This window comes from Chenopodium album, chromosome 16, assembly GCF_948465745.1.
Source record: "Chenopodium album chromosome 16, dcCheAlbu1.1, whole genome shotgun sequence".
NCBI lineage: Eukaryota > Viridiplantae > Streptophyta > Magnoliopsida > Caryophyllales > Amaranthaceae > Chenopodium > Chenopodium album.
In genome coordinates this window covers 39,595,075-39,613,006 of record NC_137849.1, presented here as the reverse complement: position 1 = coordinate 39,613,006, position 17,932 = coordinate 39,595,075, and the positions used below count along the sequence as shown (strand labels likewise).

Below are 17,932 nucleotides of genomic sequence, written 5' to 3'. Positions count from 1 at the left end.
TATAAACAAACTGTGATGTCAATAATATACAATCTTCACTAAGAGTTCATTGCCTCATCTTCATGATAGAATGTATATGTGCCTTCTCTCTCCATAATTTTGGTTATTTACATATTTGAAATGGAGGTTGATAACTGAATAGGACAAGAAGGGGTTTCACTTTAGATAGTTCTTTCAACAGCAATCCATTGGAATCGATCATCCTCCATACAGACAGCAGCATAAATTGTTCAACAGAGGTCATTGTTTTTGCTGGGATTCACATGTACATAAAACGCTGAACAAAGATCAGTTCTTTGTGAAAAGAGCAACTCTTGATCAGAGCTAGCAATTCAACTAAACATATCCACGAGCATATAGTCTATACTATCAAGGCCTGGAGAAAAAACATGGATGGCCTGAATGCCTAACATTTATAGGAGCAAACTACATGTGTTCTAAACATAAAATAGATCAGGCAGCCCTCACCTTGAGCCTAAGTTCTTCATCGCCTTTTAGCTTCTTAGGGCTTAGGGGGGCAGAGCTGAATTTCTGCACAAGAATCTTGTAACAAGGCAAAAGTACGACATAAAGTAGGGCCAGGATGAACGGTGCTGCAAGCAGCCACCCCACCAACTGTAAACAGAGAAAAAAAAAAAAAAACAAAAAAATCAAATCAGCATCACAATTTACCGCAAGTGCAGAAAATAACTTAGACAAAAGAACAGTACAAGCATGAAAACATAACATTGAGAAGGCCACTGATGTATAAGTTTATAATAAGGGGAACTTATGATGTATTAATGTAATGGGTTAGTAACTTCGGATGAATGATCCTAAGCAGCACAATAAAGCAAGTTCTATTATATAATCACGCAAAAGAAAATCCAGTGTCTTTTAGAGTATGTTCTACTCAACTTATTTTGACTTGTCTCAGATTAAAATAAAAAAAATTCAAAAAGTTCAATAAGTACAGCATAAAAGGGGAAAAAAACAACATAGGTTTAGATAAGTCAAATTGAGCTGAAAAGGTTATACCCCTAGTGGTGTTGTTTTTTTTTTTTTCCTTTGGTTGACAACAGTAGAGTACCAGATTTCAGTTGAGAAACAAATTGATGACACAAAAGTAATAATGAACATGTTAGGAAAGGTCAGTTTGAAACTTAATAAAATATAAAGAAAAAGCACGTTGAAATATTAGGTGGTTAAGTGATCATCATCGTCATCATAAGCTTCTAAAATTTCAAATCAGTTTGGTACATTAGGATCTTTCATCAAGATTTCTAATGGATAAAACAGTTATGATCAAGGATAAAAACAGACCATACAAACAAAAACCAAATTCTGATGACTGAACTTAACCTAAAGAGATGATGTTGCACCAAAGATTAAAAAAAATAATAATAAGGAAAACATGTCCCTTTAAGCTAGATAGATAGGAGCACCAACATGAGAACGCCTTGATGAACAAAAGGTTTCACGGCACCTTGAATCATATCTATAAGAAAATTTATATACCCTTTCTCCATATTTTTGGATCGGAACTTTCATACAAGGGGAATATGTTGTACTTGCACTTGAATACTAACAATTTCTTTATGAATTTTAACTGACAGTGAATCTAATGAACCCATATGATATATATGATCTATATTTTGCTCTATTATTGCTAAATTTGAATAACAAGGAGAAGGAGCATATGACTTTGAAAACGAATTTGATAGAGGGTCGCTATTTTTTTTTTTTTTTATTTAAAGACTGGACAATCAACTAAATGAGATTTCCTAATATCAACCATAGGAGTACATTTTTTAGGAAACCTAGGGTTGAGTGTTATCCACGTGAATATAATTTTAGCAATGAACTGTCATCAAAGAATGTCTAACAAGTTCATTTAACTCATTAGCTGCCTGTATTAATTGCTTACTTGAGAAAAGCAGTCAACCAAACAACAAATTTCTGGCTATTATTTGGTAGCTTATGTTTACCATTTTGAAGTGATAGGGAGGTTAGATATACGAAATAATCATATATCTAATCTTCAAAACAAAGAAAGGTATTTTATTCCACCTTTTATCCATCCTTTTTTGTTAACTATACATAACTGAATCAATAAACCCGAAAAAGAGGTACCAATACATACTTGGTATCTTTTAAACTGCACAAAAATGTAAAAGCCATACATAATAGCACTTTGGATTTTGGAATTTAAAAGACCAAAGCAAATGTCTCTTTAAACTCTACATATATTTCCTATATGCTGCTATAACTAGATTACCAAATAACCCTTTTTCTAATCATCTTCAAGACGGAGAAAAAAGCCATATGAGATTGTCAAAAAGTCTCTGAAGTTGTGTAGAATAGGCTGGCACTGCCACCTTTCCTTCTGCCTTACCCATGGTAGAAGTTTCATACTTTCATTAAAGCCACTAGGGCTATGGTATACAGGTGTTGTTTGGTGTGCAAGGTATACTGTACACACTTGCCCAAAATAATAGAGAGAGCAAACAAGTAGAGGGGCGGGAAGAAGAAATATAATAGGTTGAATTCATACCGCATGAACAATGCTTAGTAGAACATCAGTTGAAGCTTGGCCCGTCAGAACCTTCTTCAAAGCATCAGAGGTCAATGGAAATTGAGGACCACCACAGATAGCTTCACCAAGACGCAGGAAGGGTATCACCAAACTACAAAGCATAGAAACTATAGTTTAGTAGATCACTAAATTAAGGGTACAAATGAACCACAAAGGTGGTTACAGATGAACCACAAACGTGGGTACAAATGATCCACAAAGGTAAAATTATAAGACCAGCAACCCAATCACAGTCAGAAATACATTGAAGTAGACTTAACCTCATAGCAGCTGTTTACAATTATTCATTTAAAAGAAAATTACCTCAACTCAATGGGAGTAGCCACAAAATTTGCCAGCAGCACACTTGCAGGATGGCAACGTGACCCCAACAAAGGAATAGCAATTCCACATAAAAAAACAGTTACCCCTGTTAAAGTTAAACTTAGCATGTGCATTCTCAAATGAACATTACTTAAGCTCAGTTGTCGCACTTAGAAGCATGATAGCAATAAAGCAATTATAACAATCGACTTCTACTGCAACTTCCAAGGGAACACACTCTACTTAATACATGACTATCTTATTTCAGCAATATATACATGGTGTGTTTACGCACACACACGAGCCCACACACACACACACACACAAACGCTATAATATTACCTAAAACGCATATACTCTATTGGAAGTCACATATGTGAGGCATGATTTATCATTTCAAGACAAATAGGTGAAGGTAAATGGTGAACCACAATGGATGGTCGAAAATAAATATTTTTATACTAGTTTAGTAAAAAATTCTTAGATATTTGAGTAATAAATAAACTCCCAATAAATTGAGACGTGAAGGTAAATGGTGAATACCACAAAACAATAAAATGAGTCAAAAATCCTTTGTGAAGATAGTTTCAAAGTTTTAAACTTAGATATTAATTCTCTAGTTACTAGTTGTAGAGTTCCAAATAACTTCACAAAGCAATTTAGAGGTACAACCATACAAACATGCATCTTAGAGCAAAAGAAGAAAACACTGAGAACATGGAAACTAAAACACATTCATCATCACATTATTTATCCCTTTGAAATGCGGAGTATACATGGCCCATACAGTATATGGTAATGTATGGAGGTGATGTAAGAAATGTTTAATGTCAATATTCAAGGTTAAGCTTTTCCATCTCTCTTTTTTTTTTTTTTCATAATTTCCAATTTTCCCTAGCAAGATTAACAACTCATCAACAAATGTAGAGGTAGTAAGGTAGTATTTTTTTTTTTTTTTTTTTTTTGAAAGAAAGGTAGTAATGTAGTATTGAGTATTGACTATTGAGTAAAAACTAGGAACTTGTGAAGAAAACACATATTTAAGGATTGGAGTTCCATCAACATGAACATTAGTAAGTGACATCCTTTACAAGATTATATAGAAATGACTATTCCTATCACCCCCCTTATTACCACTTACCAAACAGGCCGATAGAGTAATACATATCACAGTACCAACAATTTAAATCCATAAAACAACACCATTTATAATTGCAGATAGCTCAACACAAACACATTTTTTTTGAGGCAAGCTATATCCAAAAACACAAACACATAATCAACTTTAACAACAAGCTATATCCAAAAACAATTCATTTAAACAGCAAAAAAAATACTAAGTATTAAATGTAGTCATACAATCATACCCAAAAGCTCAAAATATCACATCAACAGTAAAAACACAAAATTTCTACTCAATTAAACAGGAAAATTGGAAAAAGAGGAGATAACATACCACATATTGCCCGTCAAAAAAAAAAAAAAAAAAAAAAAAAAAACATACCACATATTGGGAATACACCCAAGGTAAAACCCAGAGCTGTTGAAAATGCCAATTGCTTAGGCTCAGCACCCCTGTAATCATTCCAGTTACACAATAATTAATTACATTAATCATGATATAAAGCAATATATGCTAATTCCGAAAATGGTCAATAAACCCAAATAAAAGCTCGGAAATTTGAACTGAAACAAACATTAAAAAAGATTATTTGACATAGATTAGGGTCAATAATTTGGAGATTATCAAAGTAAAAAGGTCCAAAATTTAAGAAAAATGAGTAGAAAAAATACACAAATAATCACTAAAAATAGATAGAGAAGACTAGAAGATTACCTGCGTAAAATTTGGAGAAGGGGTTCGACGATCTTGTTGTGAAGCCATGTACCCAAAGCAGACGTAGGATTCCGCATTTCTCGGGTCGGGTCGGGTCGGGTCGGGTTGAGAGAGAAAAGAAGAGTAACAATGATTTGAGATCCGAAATAGAGTAGAGGCAAAACTGAAATTAAAGTTTCCAATTTTGTTCTCACTTCATGTTTATTTTATTTTTATTTTCTTGTGACTCACTATTTTCATTTTTGTTCTCACCTCATGTTTAATTATTGTTATTTTCATGTCACAATCACATGATATATTCTATTAGTCAAAAGATATACGGAGTAGAAGATTTAAGAACGAAATATCAATGGCTGAATGACTCAACTTGAAAAATTTAGTATACTTTTGAGTTTAAAGTGTACTATCTTGAATAAATTTTACTATGGAGTACAATGTATAAGATTCATTTTAATACTCGTCAACTTTAAAAAAAAAAAAAAGGGTTTTTCTTACAGTAACCTTGTTTTTTGCACTTTTCTACGCTGTACCCTAACATATATGAGTTTCTACGCTGTAACCTTAAATTTTGAAAAATTAATGTACGGTAACCTCGCCGTTAAAACTGCAGTTTCTTGCTTCCGTTAAATTAAATGAGTCAGCGTTTTAGTAGTCTTTTATTAGATTTTGGGGGGAATATTTCCCTCCAAAAAGGCTCTGCTCCCCTCATTTCTTCTTCTTCTTCCTTTTATAAATCCCCTGATTTTATTTCATTTATTCTAGGATTCCAATTTTTTCACTTAAGGTTTATGCTCAATCAAGAAGCCATGTCTAGTTCTCACTGCTCGTTTCCCTCCAATTCGTCATGTCCCCTGCAATTTTTGAGCCCACGATGCTTTTGCAACCCTCCAAAGATGGCGAAATTGAAGGTTTCAACCACAACTCACAACCCTAGGAAAGCGTTCTTTAAGTGCAATGACTGCGGCTTTTTCAAGTGGATGGATGAAGGTGATGTGCAGGGTCTTGAAGCATTGAGAGGTGATGAAACTGAGATAGCATCTGTGAAGGAGAAAATAACAGACTTGATTAGCTACATTAGGGAAGTAGTTAAAATTGGTCTTTTTATGTATGTTGTGTTAGTTATAATTGTGCTGTTAAAAAGTGTGGGGTGAGGTGATTGTAATAGCAAACTGTCATGTTACTTGAATGTGTTAATGAATGAAATGGGTGGAAAAACCCTTTTTTAAGTTGAATGAAATTTCAATTTGTTTTAGTTGTTGTCATAATGTTAATATGAGGAATTTCACAATGAAGCAATATATACAACAATAACAGTAACAGCCTACAACAATCAAAAGAAGGAATAAATAGGCAACACATAATGCCAACAGCCCAATATATACATATTGTTAAAAGTTTGATAGCCATGATCTACCATCAGTTTTTTACACCCAAAAAATCATCCACCATTTCCTAGCATAAGTGTGATAACACTAAACCATAATTACATGTTATATGGGGCTTAAATACAATATTCAACCAAGTTTGATCCCAAAAAAAAGTTCAAATGTCCAAAAAAAGGCACTGTCATGCTCAAATCATCCTTCAATTGTCCAAAAAAAATCCACTGTCATGCTCATAACATGGCTAGCTTGTTCATGATCTTTTGCCTTTTAGGGCTGATACTTTGGTGCAAAGAAGATGTAGCTGGGACAGGCTGAGAGAAAGGTCCTTCAGTAGCAGGGGCACCTCTGTTTCTGTTCCTGGTTGGAAGTACAGGTTGGCTTGAGCACTCTGCATTTGACTGTGTTAAGTTGGTTCCAATCATCTGCTCAATCAAGTTGAAATCCATCTGAGTGTGGCAGGTTTGCTGCCTTGTTCTCTTGCCTTTTGTTGCTGTGGTGGGTGCTTTACCTTGCTGCTTTAGGATTTCCTTCTTAGTCAAACCACCCTTGCATGTAGCAGAGTTATGCCCTTTTTGTTTGCAAATCTTACACTGAACAGTAGCAAACCTCTTTCCTTTTCTCTTCTCTCTTTCTTCTCTTCTCCTATTTCTGGAAAGTCTGCCAACACTTCTTTTCATTGGAGGGGGGACAAGTTTGGGAACATCAATGTCAGGCCACTAGTCAGGGGATGGAATGGGCAATATATTCCCACTGTATGCCAACTTATACCTAGAAAGAGAGTACCATTCCCTCACAAAGTCATTTGGATCTTTCCCAGCATCAAGTATGGCCCTAATTCCATGCCTACATGGAATGCAACTTACTTGCCACCTTCCACAAACACATGAATGGATGTTCAATGACACCGGGAGCATACTTCTTCCATCAGACACTTCATACTCTCCCCTCCCAGATGGGTATGCATGGCATAACCTAGATTCCTTGGTGACAACCCTTACCCTCTCTCTAATGTTAGGCAGATCCTTGTTCTACCCATTGCCGAGCCAATTGTTGCCTTGTAGCATGCCTTACCATAGCAATCCTCCTAATTCCTGTCATTGTAACAAAAGAGTACACAAAGTCAATAATCACATATCCAAATTAGATAGTGATGGTGTAAAGAGATATGCTTTACCTTCAAGTAGTGTCTGGATGGGATAAAAACTATCTACACCAATAGTATTGTTGAAACTTTCAACAAAGTTATTGGTATTCTCATCAGAGGACAGTTGGGGGTCAAATTTCCATTTTGTCCATCTATCAAGGGGCCCCAAGTCTTTAAACCACTTCACAACTCCAACTCCAGCAACAGACTGTAGTTTTTGCATGCCTTTTTGAAACTGAAGGCAGAGAATGCATTAGTCACAGCCCAAAAAAGTTTATGCATGAGGATACCTGGATAATCACCCTTAAAGTTTTTGCATAAATGCCTTGCACAGTATCTTCTAGGTACTTTTGGCCACACTTGATCCAAAGTAGGGTCAATTCCCTAGGACAAATACAGAAATAGTAATTAATATGACTATGATTATTACAAAAAGAGAAAACTAGAATTAATATCTGACATTATAGTCCAGTCAATCCTTCCTGTGCCAGTAAGAATGTTCTTGAGGTGATGAAAGAACCAAGACCAGCTAGTCTTGTTCTCTGAATCTACTACAGCAACTGCAACAGGGAAAATTTCATTATTCCCATCTAAGGACACAGCTGATAATAATATCCCTCCATAGTTACCTTTCAAATGGCAACCATCTACACCAACTAATCCCCTACATCCTTGAATCAGTCCTTCAAACTGTGCTGCAAAGCTGATGAAGATTGACTTGAATTGGAGAGGGTGTTCAGGTTGCTGTAGGGCTTTCTAGGTACAAAATGCCACTGTCCTTGGGTTTCTCTCCTGTAGCAAATGACAGTACACATTCAAATTTTGATATGACTCATCATGCCCTCCCTGAATGAGCTCCATTGCTATACTCTTCATTTTGTATATGGTTGAGGTAGCCATTGTAATACCATATCTCTCCTATAGTAACTGATTAAGGGCTTTCCCTTTGATATCTGGGCTGGCTCTAATATCCTCTAACAACTTCTCAGCTGCCCAATTACAATTACACATTGGGTTGTTGACCATATTCAAGTCACATGTGTGCCCATGCTTGATGCTTTTGATGGCCCAAGTAAACCCATCAATGAGTAAAGTTGAATAAATCCTCCACCTACATCTGATGTTAGCACATTCAGCAGTGTATCTGTCATGTTCAGCTTTCCTAACTACTAAGCTGAAACCTTCTTGGATGCAATAGTCCCTAAGTGCATCCTTGAAATGATCCCTATCAACAAATAATTTCCATGGCTTTAAAGTAATTCTCCCAAACTCTACATCATCATACACCTCACCCTTATTATACAACTTTCCCATGTAACCCCCATCAGCATCATAATGTTTCTCATTACACCTGAATGGCTCCCACCCTCCATCAACATAATTCTGCTGCATTAAGTCAGCCACATTCTCCTGCACTAAATCAGGGTCACTATCCTCACCTTCACTCTCACACTCAACCTCTTGCTCTGCTTCAGGCATGTATTCACCATCACTCTCAGAACTGTTGTCATCATCACCATGCAAGCTTTCATCATCATTAATCTGGACCCCTCTTGCAGCTGATGGCCTTAGTACCCTACTACTCCCACCTTCTAGTGTAGTTTGGGAGGACTGACTATTTGGAACAAACACACCCTTAACCCTTGCAGTGGTGTTAGGTAATTTCTTACCATGAGGAAAGAGAACAGCTCTGCTTTGGCAAGATCTAGTATTCTTGGTAGGCTCAAAAAGGGCTGCATTTTGCTAAATTTGTGGTGGTCTCAATGGTGCTTGCCTAAGATTTGGGCTGGGGTTACCTTGTAATAGCCTTGGACTTCTTCTGGGTGGCGGAGATGACAATTGGGATTCAGAGTTATTTCTATGGAAAAACTCATCATCACCTACTGTGATATGTGGGGGAGAATCAGGGGATATTTCTTCTAACATCCTAGGTAACCTCCTAGGCTGAGTGAATGAGGGATTTAGCTTTGGGGGTGATACAGAATAGGTCAACCTTGGGCTCCTCCTAACAGGTTCTACTGTACTCAAGGTCCCTGATTCATTATAATTATGTTCAGCTTGTGCAGGTTTTGTGATTTTCCAAGGGGTTAATTTTGGTCTAAAAGGTTTGGGTGGGCTAGGTTTAAAGTTGCCTGGTTTAGAAGAACAAGGTTTAGATGTGGATGGGTTGGATGGGCCTGCTACAAATGGGCTAGTGATAGGTGGTTCTATGCAAGCAGAAGATGGCCCAACAACAAGAGCTGGCCCACTAGCAGAATATGGGCCAGTGGCAGAATCTGGCACCAAAGCAAAACTTGATGCCTGTGGCTTAGGCATAAGTTGTTGGGGTTTCACTGTCCTAGCCAAATTTATTATAAAACTAGGCTCAATCAAACAATGCACCCACAAATCTATCTCTTTGTCTTTAGTCCCAAACATTTTCAGCAATGTAACATCATCCACTAAATTAAAAGCCTTCTCATTATGGCAATAATATAACCTAGGATACTCAGGCAACTCAAACCCACTATTAGCAAATTCCTCACACATATCATTAAACACATCAATTAGCAAGCACTTATCAACATCATCAATTGTTAATTGAACATAATTAGCACCATAGTGGATTTTCAAAATCCTCTCTTCATCCATCTGCAACATTTTACCAATACATCTATCAATACTTAAGCAACTTCATAGCAGTTACAGTCATCATACCCAACAACAAATTAGCCACAACAAAACAAAGAAACAATCACGAAATTATACAAATAAATACCCCCATAATTAAAAAAAAACCCACAAACGAATCTACCTACGCCTAAGCTCGCAATTTTCCATTCCACAACAACAAACACACTACAAACCACCAAAATTCACAAACTTTATCAAATATTCAACACAATACCTTCAAAATTCATCAAAAATAAAGATTCACAACTGTGAAGGGCTAGATAAACGAGCGAAATACGTACCTCGATTGATGCTTCTCCTCCACAATTAATATCCACGAATGTGTGGCAACAATAACCCCAATTTTTCGCGTATGATTTCTCTGAATTTTGTCTGAAGTTCTCTTTTTAGGGTTTATGATCAACGAATGAAACAGGGAGGAATGAAGTGACGTAAGAGAAGAGGAGGGATTTTGAAAGGAGAGAGAAATTAGAGTGTACAGTATTAGTTAGGTGACGGAATAAATGCCAACCACCAACGTTCGTCATAAATGCATGCTGACATAGCTTACCGTACATTAATTTTTCAAAATTTAAGGTTACAGCGTAGAAACTCATATATGTTAGGGTACAGCGTAGAAAAGTGCAAAAAACAAGGTTACTATATAGAAAAACCCAAAAAAAAAAAAAAAAGTGCGGGTTTGAGCAAATTTGGAATACCAAAACCCAGCCTAGCGACCTTAGCCCTAAGCTTAATTAGTGTATTAATTTCCATCTTTGCTTAAAAACTTGAGGTGCACTCACATTAATCTGATTAGACATTCCATTTGTCCTAAATTACTACACATCCTTTACATGTATAGGATTTTTATCATCATAAGTTAGTTACATTATATATTAGTGTATAATGAGATTATTTTTTAAGTGGATTCAAAGAAAAGTGAGAGTTGTTATAAAATAACGAAACATATATGTTGTTTTGCAAAAATGTTTTAAGAGGTATAAGATAGACGGATGGAGACATGTTTCTTTCCGATATAGACAGATAAGTTTATCTTGGTGGTAAAATTATAAATAATTTCACATAGAAAAAATATTTATAAAAAATATCATCTTCCTCCTACCCAATCATGACCGACCTCTATGGTTTCATGTTCTTCCTCCTTCGAATTCCACCCAACTTTATCTTCTTCCTCCTCTGATCCTCACCCATCTTCAATTCCTTCTTCGAGTTGCTTCAACGGAGAACACCAAACCCCAACACCACCTTTGTCAAATCCAACAATAACCCTAAGATAAAAATTAAGGGACTTGTTAACTCTAAGTGGAAGGTATGTCTCGTTTGCTTGTGTGAATTCCCTCCTCTATTGAGTTCACCATTGATGGTGTCCAAGGTGTTCGTGAGCTTCTTTGTACTCATGAGTTCTCCAATCTTCATTGAAGTTGTTCTAGAGTGTCTCTTCTTGAATATGGCAAAAATAACCTTTAACTTGAGAAATGACAAAAATGTCATGTAATATAACTTGTATTTTCTCCAAGTATAGGATGGCCTAATAAGAAAAGTGTAACAAAACATCTTGAACATATATAAGTGCTTAACATATAGGTCGCCTGCCTAAAACATCAAAAAGAAAAGTGGAACAAATGGATTATAACAGCATCATGGAATAAATGAACCAGGTACAAGTCCTTTGACATAATATTCGCAAGTCATGTACCTTCCATACACACCCCAGGTTTAGGGCAACAAAACTCAAAGAAGCATAAGAAGGATACAACTAACCCCATACCAAATTCAGGCCCTTGAATATTGCAACGAAATTATGTACTATATTACATATACTGGCATCCTAGGATAACTTTAACAAAGTCGACTTCCTAATCATCATGGAGTTGGCAAAAGGCGTTCCTTACAAAATGAAAATTCGATTGGTACAGTCCAAACAAGTCCTATGTTCATTAGTCTGTCGTGTCTCAGTTCATCTATCCCATTCTGAATCCATGCTCCGCAAACCAACTTTCGTTGCATTCTCCTCCTTAAAAACGGGCGGCTGGCTGGAGTATCGATCCCAACCCATGATGTGAGGCAATGCAAACTACAAAACCAAGTCAAATCAAAGGCCAGCAAGAAGCAAATATACTGATGAAGTGATGATAGAATGTGGCTATGTGCTGACAAAATAGATGCATTCAACAGAACCGCGGCAACTGTCAGTCACTAAGTTGACAAGCAGTACCAAATACTAAATCAGTCACTAGATGGTCTATTATTTGAGAAATCGTTTGAACTCTTCTTTTGTACTTAGTATTATTTTCTTAATTCCATACCACACCCCCCCCCCCCCCCCCCCCCCCCCCCCCCCCCCCCCTCAAAAAAAAAAAAAAAAAAAAATCTCTACCCTAAGACCAGGTGGAGAAAAAAGGGCAATACAATTCAAGGGATAGAGTTGGAGAGTTGTAGGAGGACAACAGACATAAGATTTGCAAGAATTGGTTCCTTTTCACAGCTGTTATACTAGCACCAAAGAAAGGGGGATATTACACCTCAAATATTTGAGTATCCTATCCAATATCCACAAATTCGTAAAATTTTATAATGCAACTCTTAACATTTAACAAAAAATCAAAACCTTTGCAAATTTCCATTACTGCTCCTACATAAACTTATCAGTTACAATAGAACACCGAAAAAAGCTAAAAGTTATTGCTGGTAGTTTCTTCAAATTAATTACAGGCAACTAACTACAAGATATCTCCACCTTTGAGTATGGAGAAGAGAAATGAGAAAAAACTTATAATTGTTACCCAGAAGAAATAATAGCTGCCCTTACATTTATAAAGCTAGACATCTCCAGCTTTGAGTATGGAGAAGAGGAATGAGAAAAAAAACTCATAATTGTAGTCCAAAAGAAATAATTAGCTGCCCATACATTTAAAAAGCTAGACAAACTGAATATCAATAGAAGGGATGCAAGTATATGAAACATCTTACAAAGGTTCCAAGTCATGAGCATGATAATCAAGAAGCGGAAGTCTGAATGGTCATACATTAAACATGAAACCACCTAATCCCACTAATATTGCATATTTCCAAGAAATGATTGATTAGTTTCAGGAATTTGATTACAATTGAATACAGTGACGTGATAGGAGCAAAGAAGAAAATTGAAGAAATGTACGACAATGACTACTGTCAACTCTGACTATTTTTTGACTGAGATTAACCCTTGAAAATCTCTGAAATTAACAAAGAGATCCCGATTCCCGGCAAATACCTCTTGGTCCACATATCCAACTACTAATACCCATCACCAGATTTTTCTTCAAAATTATAAGTGAAAACTGAGGTTCACTTATTATCAATTAGAGTTCAGATTGTTTAAGAACATAAGAAAGCAAGCAACAAATTTCAAGATGAGAAATGTGCAAAACTCTGTCAGAGTAATTTTTTTATTAACCAGGATACAATAATATTTACTCCCCTCCCACCCACCGAGCCACTGGCCACCACCCACACACAAATTTGAATAATGCGAGGAATCTAAAAGAGGGAGTTTAAGGTCTCATACACTGAATGATGTGCGCATGACAGCAAATTCAGCACTTGTCACAGGAACAGAAAAGCGATCATTGGTCTTCGTGATGTTATTGGTGACACCTAGAAAGATGGAAAGCAGAAGGATCAATTGAATAGACAAACAGTTATCTAAAAAATTGTTGCAGGCCAAGGTAACCTTTAACTCTTTAAGGCAAACATCCAGTGAACTAGTATAATTGAGAAAGGAAATTTATTCAAATTTAACATATTCATAGCACAGTAATTTAAACTTTAAAAATAGGTGCCTATTACTCCCTCCATCCCTTTTTACTTGCCCCAATTCCTTTTTAAGATATTCTCTTAGTTTTTTCTCTTGACCCACCTGTTATTTTTTTATTTCTCAGCTATTTTACTTGCATAATACCTCATGCAAATGGCTATGGGACTAGTAAATAGGGATGGAGGAAGTATACAAGAATTTTAAAGCTAACCTTGTATGAATTTTTCTAGCAAACTGTAAGCCAATACCACCAGGCCTACATATAATTAATAAATACATAAAACCTGATTTGGCATTCAATTATAGAGGATTCAAAAGGCAGCAAAGTATTCATCTACAGCTAACCCAAACTTGTAGGAATGAACATAGAGAGAAAAGATACAGTAGAAACAAGACTTACTCAAAGACATGAAATAACCAGTACCGTCTGGACTTGGTTTAATTGATAAGCTCTTTCGCACTTGGCCAGCATTACTAACATTGTCATATACAAGGTAAGGATTAATTTCACGACGCAGTCATGCAAAACATGATAGAAAACTGTTCTATGACAAAAATTAACCTTGTCTGCATAGCAGGATCATGGAAAAAATCACAAGAACCATTAGGACCCAATGCAAGCAAAGAGCCAACCTCAGTGGGTGACAACGCAAACATCTGAAGAATCAGACCAAGTCAGTCAAACAATAAAAAGGTAGGAGAATGACAAGAAGAATATGGGACACTTGTCTCACCTTTAACAGAAATTTATAAACTAAATAGGTGACTATGTGACATACAAGATGGTAATGCAGATCAACAACTGGAATAGTTGAGCTACATGCTCCAAGTCCAAGGTTAGCATCTACTTTGTATTCAAGGGATAATGCTCAGAAGATCAGTATATATACCCTTGCTTTCTGACTTATGAAGAATCATATACACTGATCTACTTCAAAAATGATTCTGAATATTAGCAGATAAGTATCAATTGCTCAGCCCGTCAAACCAATATTTCTCTGGTTATTAAGGATAGTTACATATTCACTAGTCACAATTAATGGGACAATGAAAGAATAATTTGGCCAATAAGAATGATATATGAATCATGCCACATCAACTATAATTTTTATGAGACATCACAATAATGCATGCTTCTACAATCAGCAAACATCACCGTGTTATAGACTACAACTACAATTTAAAAACCTGTTTTGATCTTGATTGCAAACCAAGAACAGGTCTCTTCCATATGATAAATAGTCAAGAAACTGTAACAGATGATGGGCAATATCGTATGCATAATCTCAAAACAGAAAAATCAACAGTGTCCTTGCAGCTTTTCCTAAGACTGCTTGTTCAGCATACGAAGTAAAGAGGGTTTCATGCCTGAATTTCAGGTAATGCAGCCCTGTGAAGACAGAAAGCTAACATATACTATGTACTACAGCTATTCATCTGTTTAAAACTTAAACACTATGTTCTTCAAAAAAAACTTAAACACTATGATCCAATCCAAACATAACAGCTACGTTGAGGAGTCTATATCTTAGTGGGAAAAAGGATGTATCAACTTATCATGCATATAAGCCTGACAGTAAACTGTTCAATAGACCCGCAGAACAAGCAATTGTCTACCTGCTTCCTCTGCCAGTCGTACTTGCGCTCTCCCACAGAAGGAGAAAAGGTCATCATAATAAATCCTTGACGCTTAACTCTGATACCAGACTGCACACCAAAAATTTTATTATTAACCACCACAGAAAAAATAATTAAGAATAGCTTATGTTCATACTTCATACATCAACTTTACAAAATTTTGGAGGAATGGGTTCAGCAGAGAATGCCGCTTTTCCCTTGTACACATAGTATGGTGCAAAAATGCGATCTGCACGTAGTAAGAAACATCTCAGATACATGAAAGGGCTCATCAAACTCAATCAACCACGATGCAATTCCAAAAGGAAGAATAAAAAGAATCCATTTGATATTGCTATTACCATTGGTAAAAGTCTTTTGCCCAACTGTAGACATGCCAGCACAGCCCATTAAAGCGTGCAAGCCAAAGACATCTTGTGTAGGATTGTTCCGGTTGAGGAGTTGTCCAGAAACATTGCCCCTTAATCTCAAGAGAAAATAGAATAAAATGTCACTAACAAAAATCAGAAATAAAACAGCTTATTCTACTTTGGCAATTGGCATCCTCATAATCAAAACAGCATTGATGACAATGCTAAGGTAGGGCTCTATTTAATTAAGAAGAAAATGATTTACTTCTACTTGATGATAAAACTAAGCCGGGAAAATTAGTAAATAACACTTGTTCCATCACAATAAGAGTGTATGAACAAGCTCCCCAGTCAACCTCCTCCGTCAGTCAATGCATTACCATCACTCTTTGCGGATTAGAATTCTATACCATAAGGTCATTACTCTAAAATATGTGCTAAAACTTTCTGCATCTGCCACCATTTCAAAAACTTCCCTTCTAGTCAAATCAATTTACGCCGAAATCTATTTGCAAACCCACTTTTATTTTGGCGAAACATACTCCGAAACATCAATACAAAGTACAACAACCTCTTCAGCCAAATTCAGTCAGCCCAAAAGTATCCCAAAGCTCCAAATGCATGAAAACCACTTAACCATCAAAACAAAGAACAAATTCAAACGTTTCAATCCACATTTTAATCTTAATTTTAATATATTTATTAGGAGGAAGATTGCCATCAAAAATCAACATCACTCACAAATTATTAACAAATATTTTCAATTAAACAAGCAAATACGAAATCAATGCTTAAATAAAATAAAACAGAGAAATGCACATTCAGTTCGACGCAAGCATAAAACTATAGCAGAAATGTAGTCAATTTACAGAACAATGCTACAATAAACAGAAAACCAAAACCCTAAAAGCAGCATATAAAGGGTATAAATAAAATTGAAAAGACGAATTAAAGGAAAGGGGAAATAAATAAGAACCCTAATTGCAAAGATTGAAATTAAGCAGAAAGTAGAGTAAACCTGGACTTAAAAATGGAGGCTAATTTCATCATGTTGCTATAAATTTCGGAAGAGAATGTCAGAAGCAAATGGGGTTTTCAGCGGGAAGAGAGTGAGAATACAGACTTGACTGTCTAGAATTTAGAAGTAGACTGTATATTAAGATTTTCAAATTTTTGTTTTTAAAATAACAAATAAACAAATAAAAATGTAAAATACAGGTAAAGTCTAGAACAGACCTGATACATAAAATAAAAAATGCTTTGAAGTAAATAGGTTAAAAGTTTAGGAATTAGGAGATTTTTAGGGCATTCTTTATTCAAGATTATTCAAAATTGGATATCTTCACCAATTCATCTTAGTGGAACTACTCGGTTCTTCCATTCGGTTTGTTAACACAGTTTCACGGAAAAAATTGCAAAAAAAATCATGTTATATATAAAAACTTTTAGTTAAATAAAAAAAAATTGCAAATCATCATGGGGTTTTATGAAAATAAATGAGGTTTCAATAAAAAAAAAAAAAAATAAATAAAGATTGAATATTTAAAGGTTTCAAGTTTACGAATTGAAAATTAATTTAAATTGATAATGAAACAAATTACTTCGTACCAAACATATCCTTGGAGGCGTCAAAAGTGGTGGTGGTGGTTGTGGTAGCTTAGCTTCAAGGTTAAAGATAAGAGGGAAGGAAGATGTAAGGATAGTATGGATTAACCCACCATTATATTTGAACGTCAAGCCTAAAGGAACGGTTGAGTAAACCATGCAATAACCACCCAAAATATACAACTCAAGGCTATAAGAAGTGGCAACCATTCCACCTTAGGGGATGACCAATCAAGCGAAAATCACATAATAGCAGCCATGATAGGTGAGTATTTCGACTAAATGTAGTTAAATAGTCCCAAAAGAAATATTTTTCTTCATCTTAAGCAGGGCAATAGGCACCTGTGATAACATTTTCTTTGTTAAGAGGTTTGAAATTAACAATTAAGTGAGCACACCTGTCATTTAAATCTGAACTTTTGACATAAATGTTAGAATTATCCCAACAAATCCATATAAGAGTGTGATATTTTTGAAGATATTATGTGTGCATGGTGCATCTATAGTTAAGATATTGTGATGTTAACAGAATGTATATGTTCCATCCAATAGTAATGATTCATCAAATAAAAAAAGGTTTAATAGTAATGATATTGGAAAAAAAAATTAGTGTGATTATATACACG

General features: G+C 35.6%; 2 protein-coding genes across 5 annotated transcripts; both read right to left on the bottom strand.

The window, feature by feature from the left end:
- Positions 1–4,903, bottom strand: LOC145586486 (uncharacterized). 3 transcript variants are annotated; one of them, XM_081643330.1, is made up of 6 exons: positions 4,716–4,903; positions 4,383–4,453; positions 2,879–2,984; positions 2,534–2,666; positions 469–615; positions 1–277 (listed from the first exon to the last, which is right to left on the bottom strand). In XM_081643330.1, exons 1-6 carry the CDS (start codon positions 4,790–4,792, stop codon positions 260–262), a joined length of 552 nt encoding a protein of 183 aa, XP_081499456.1. In that variant the 5' UTR covers positions 4,793–4,903; the 3' UTR covers positions 1–259. The 3 variants fall into 3 exon arrangements, with proteins under 3 accessions (XP_081499456.1, XP_081499458.1, XP_081499457.1); XM_081643332.1 differs by having other exon boundaries at positions 1–252; positions 4,716–4,902; XM_081643331.1 differs by having other exon boundaries at positions 1–376; positions 4,716–4,901.
- Positions 4,904–11,563: 6,660 nt separating this feature from the next.
- On the bottom strand, positions 11,564–16,871 carry LOC145585265 (single-stranded DNA-binding protein WHY2, mitochondrial-like). 2 transcript variants are annotated; one of them, XM_081641980.1, is made up of 8 exons: positions 16,720–16,871; positions 15,693–15,811; positions 15,495–15,580; positions 15,331–15,420; positions 14,276–14,370; positions 14,114–14,187; positions 13,465–13,553; positions 11,564–11,991 (listed from the first exon to the last, which is right to left on the bottom strand). In XM_081641980.1, exons 1-8 carry the CDS (start codon positions 16,749–16,751, stop codon positions 11,875–11,877), a joined length of 702 nt encoding a protein of 233 aa, XP_081498106.1. In that variant the 5' UTR covers positions 16,752–16,871; the 3' UTR covers positions 11,564–11,874. The 2 variants fall into 2 exon arrangements, with proteins under 2 accessions (XP_081498106.1, XP_081498105.1); XM_081641979.1 differs by having other exon boundaries at positions 15,693–15,817; positions 16,720–16,831.
- Positions 16,872–17,932: the final 1,061 nt, after the last annotated feature.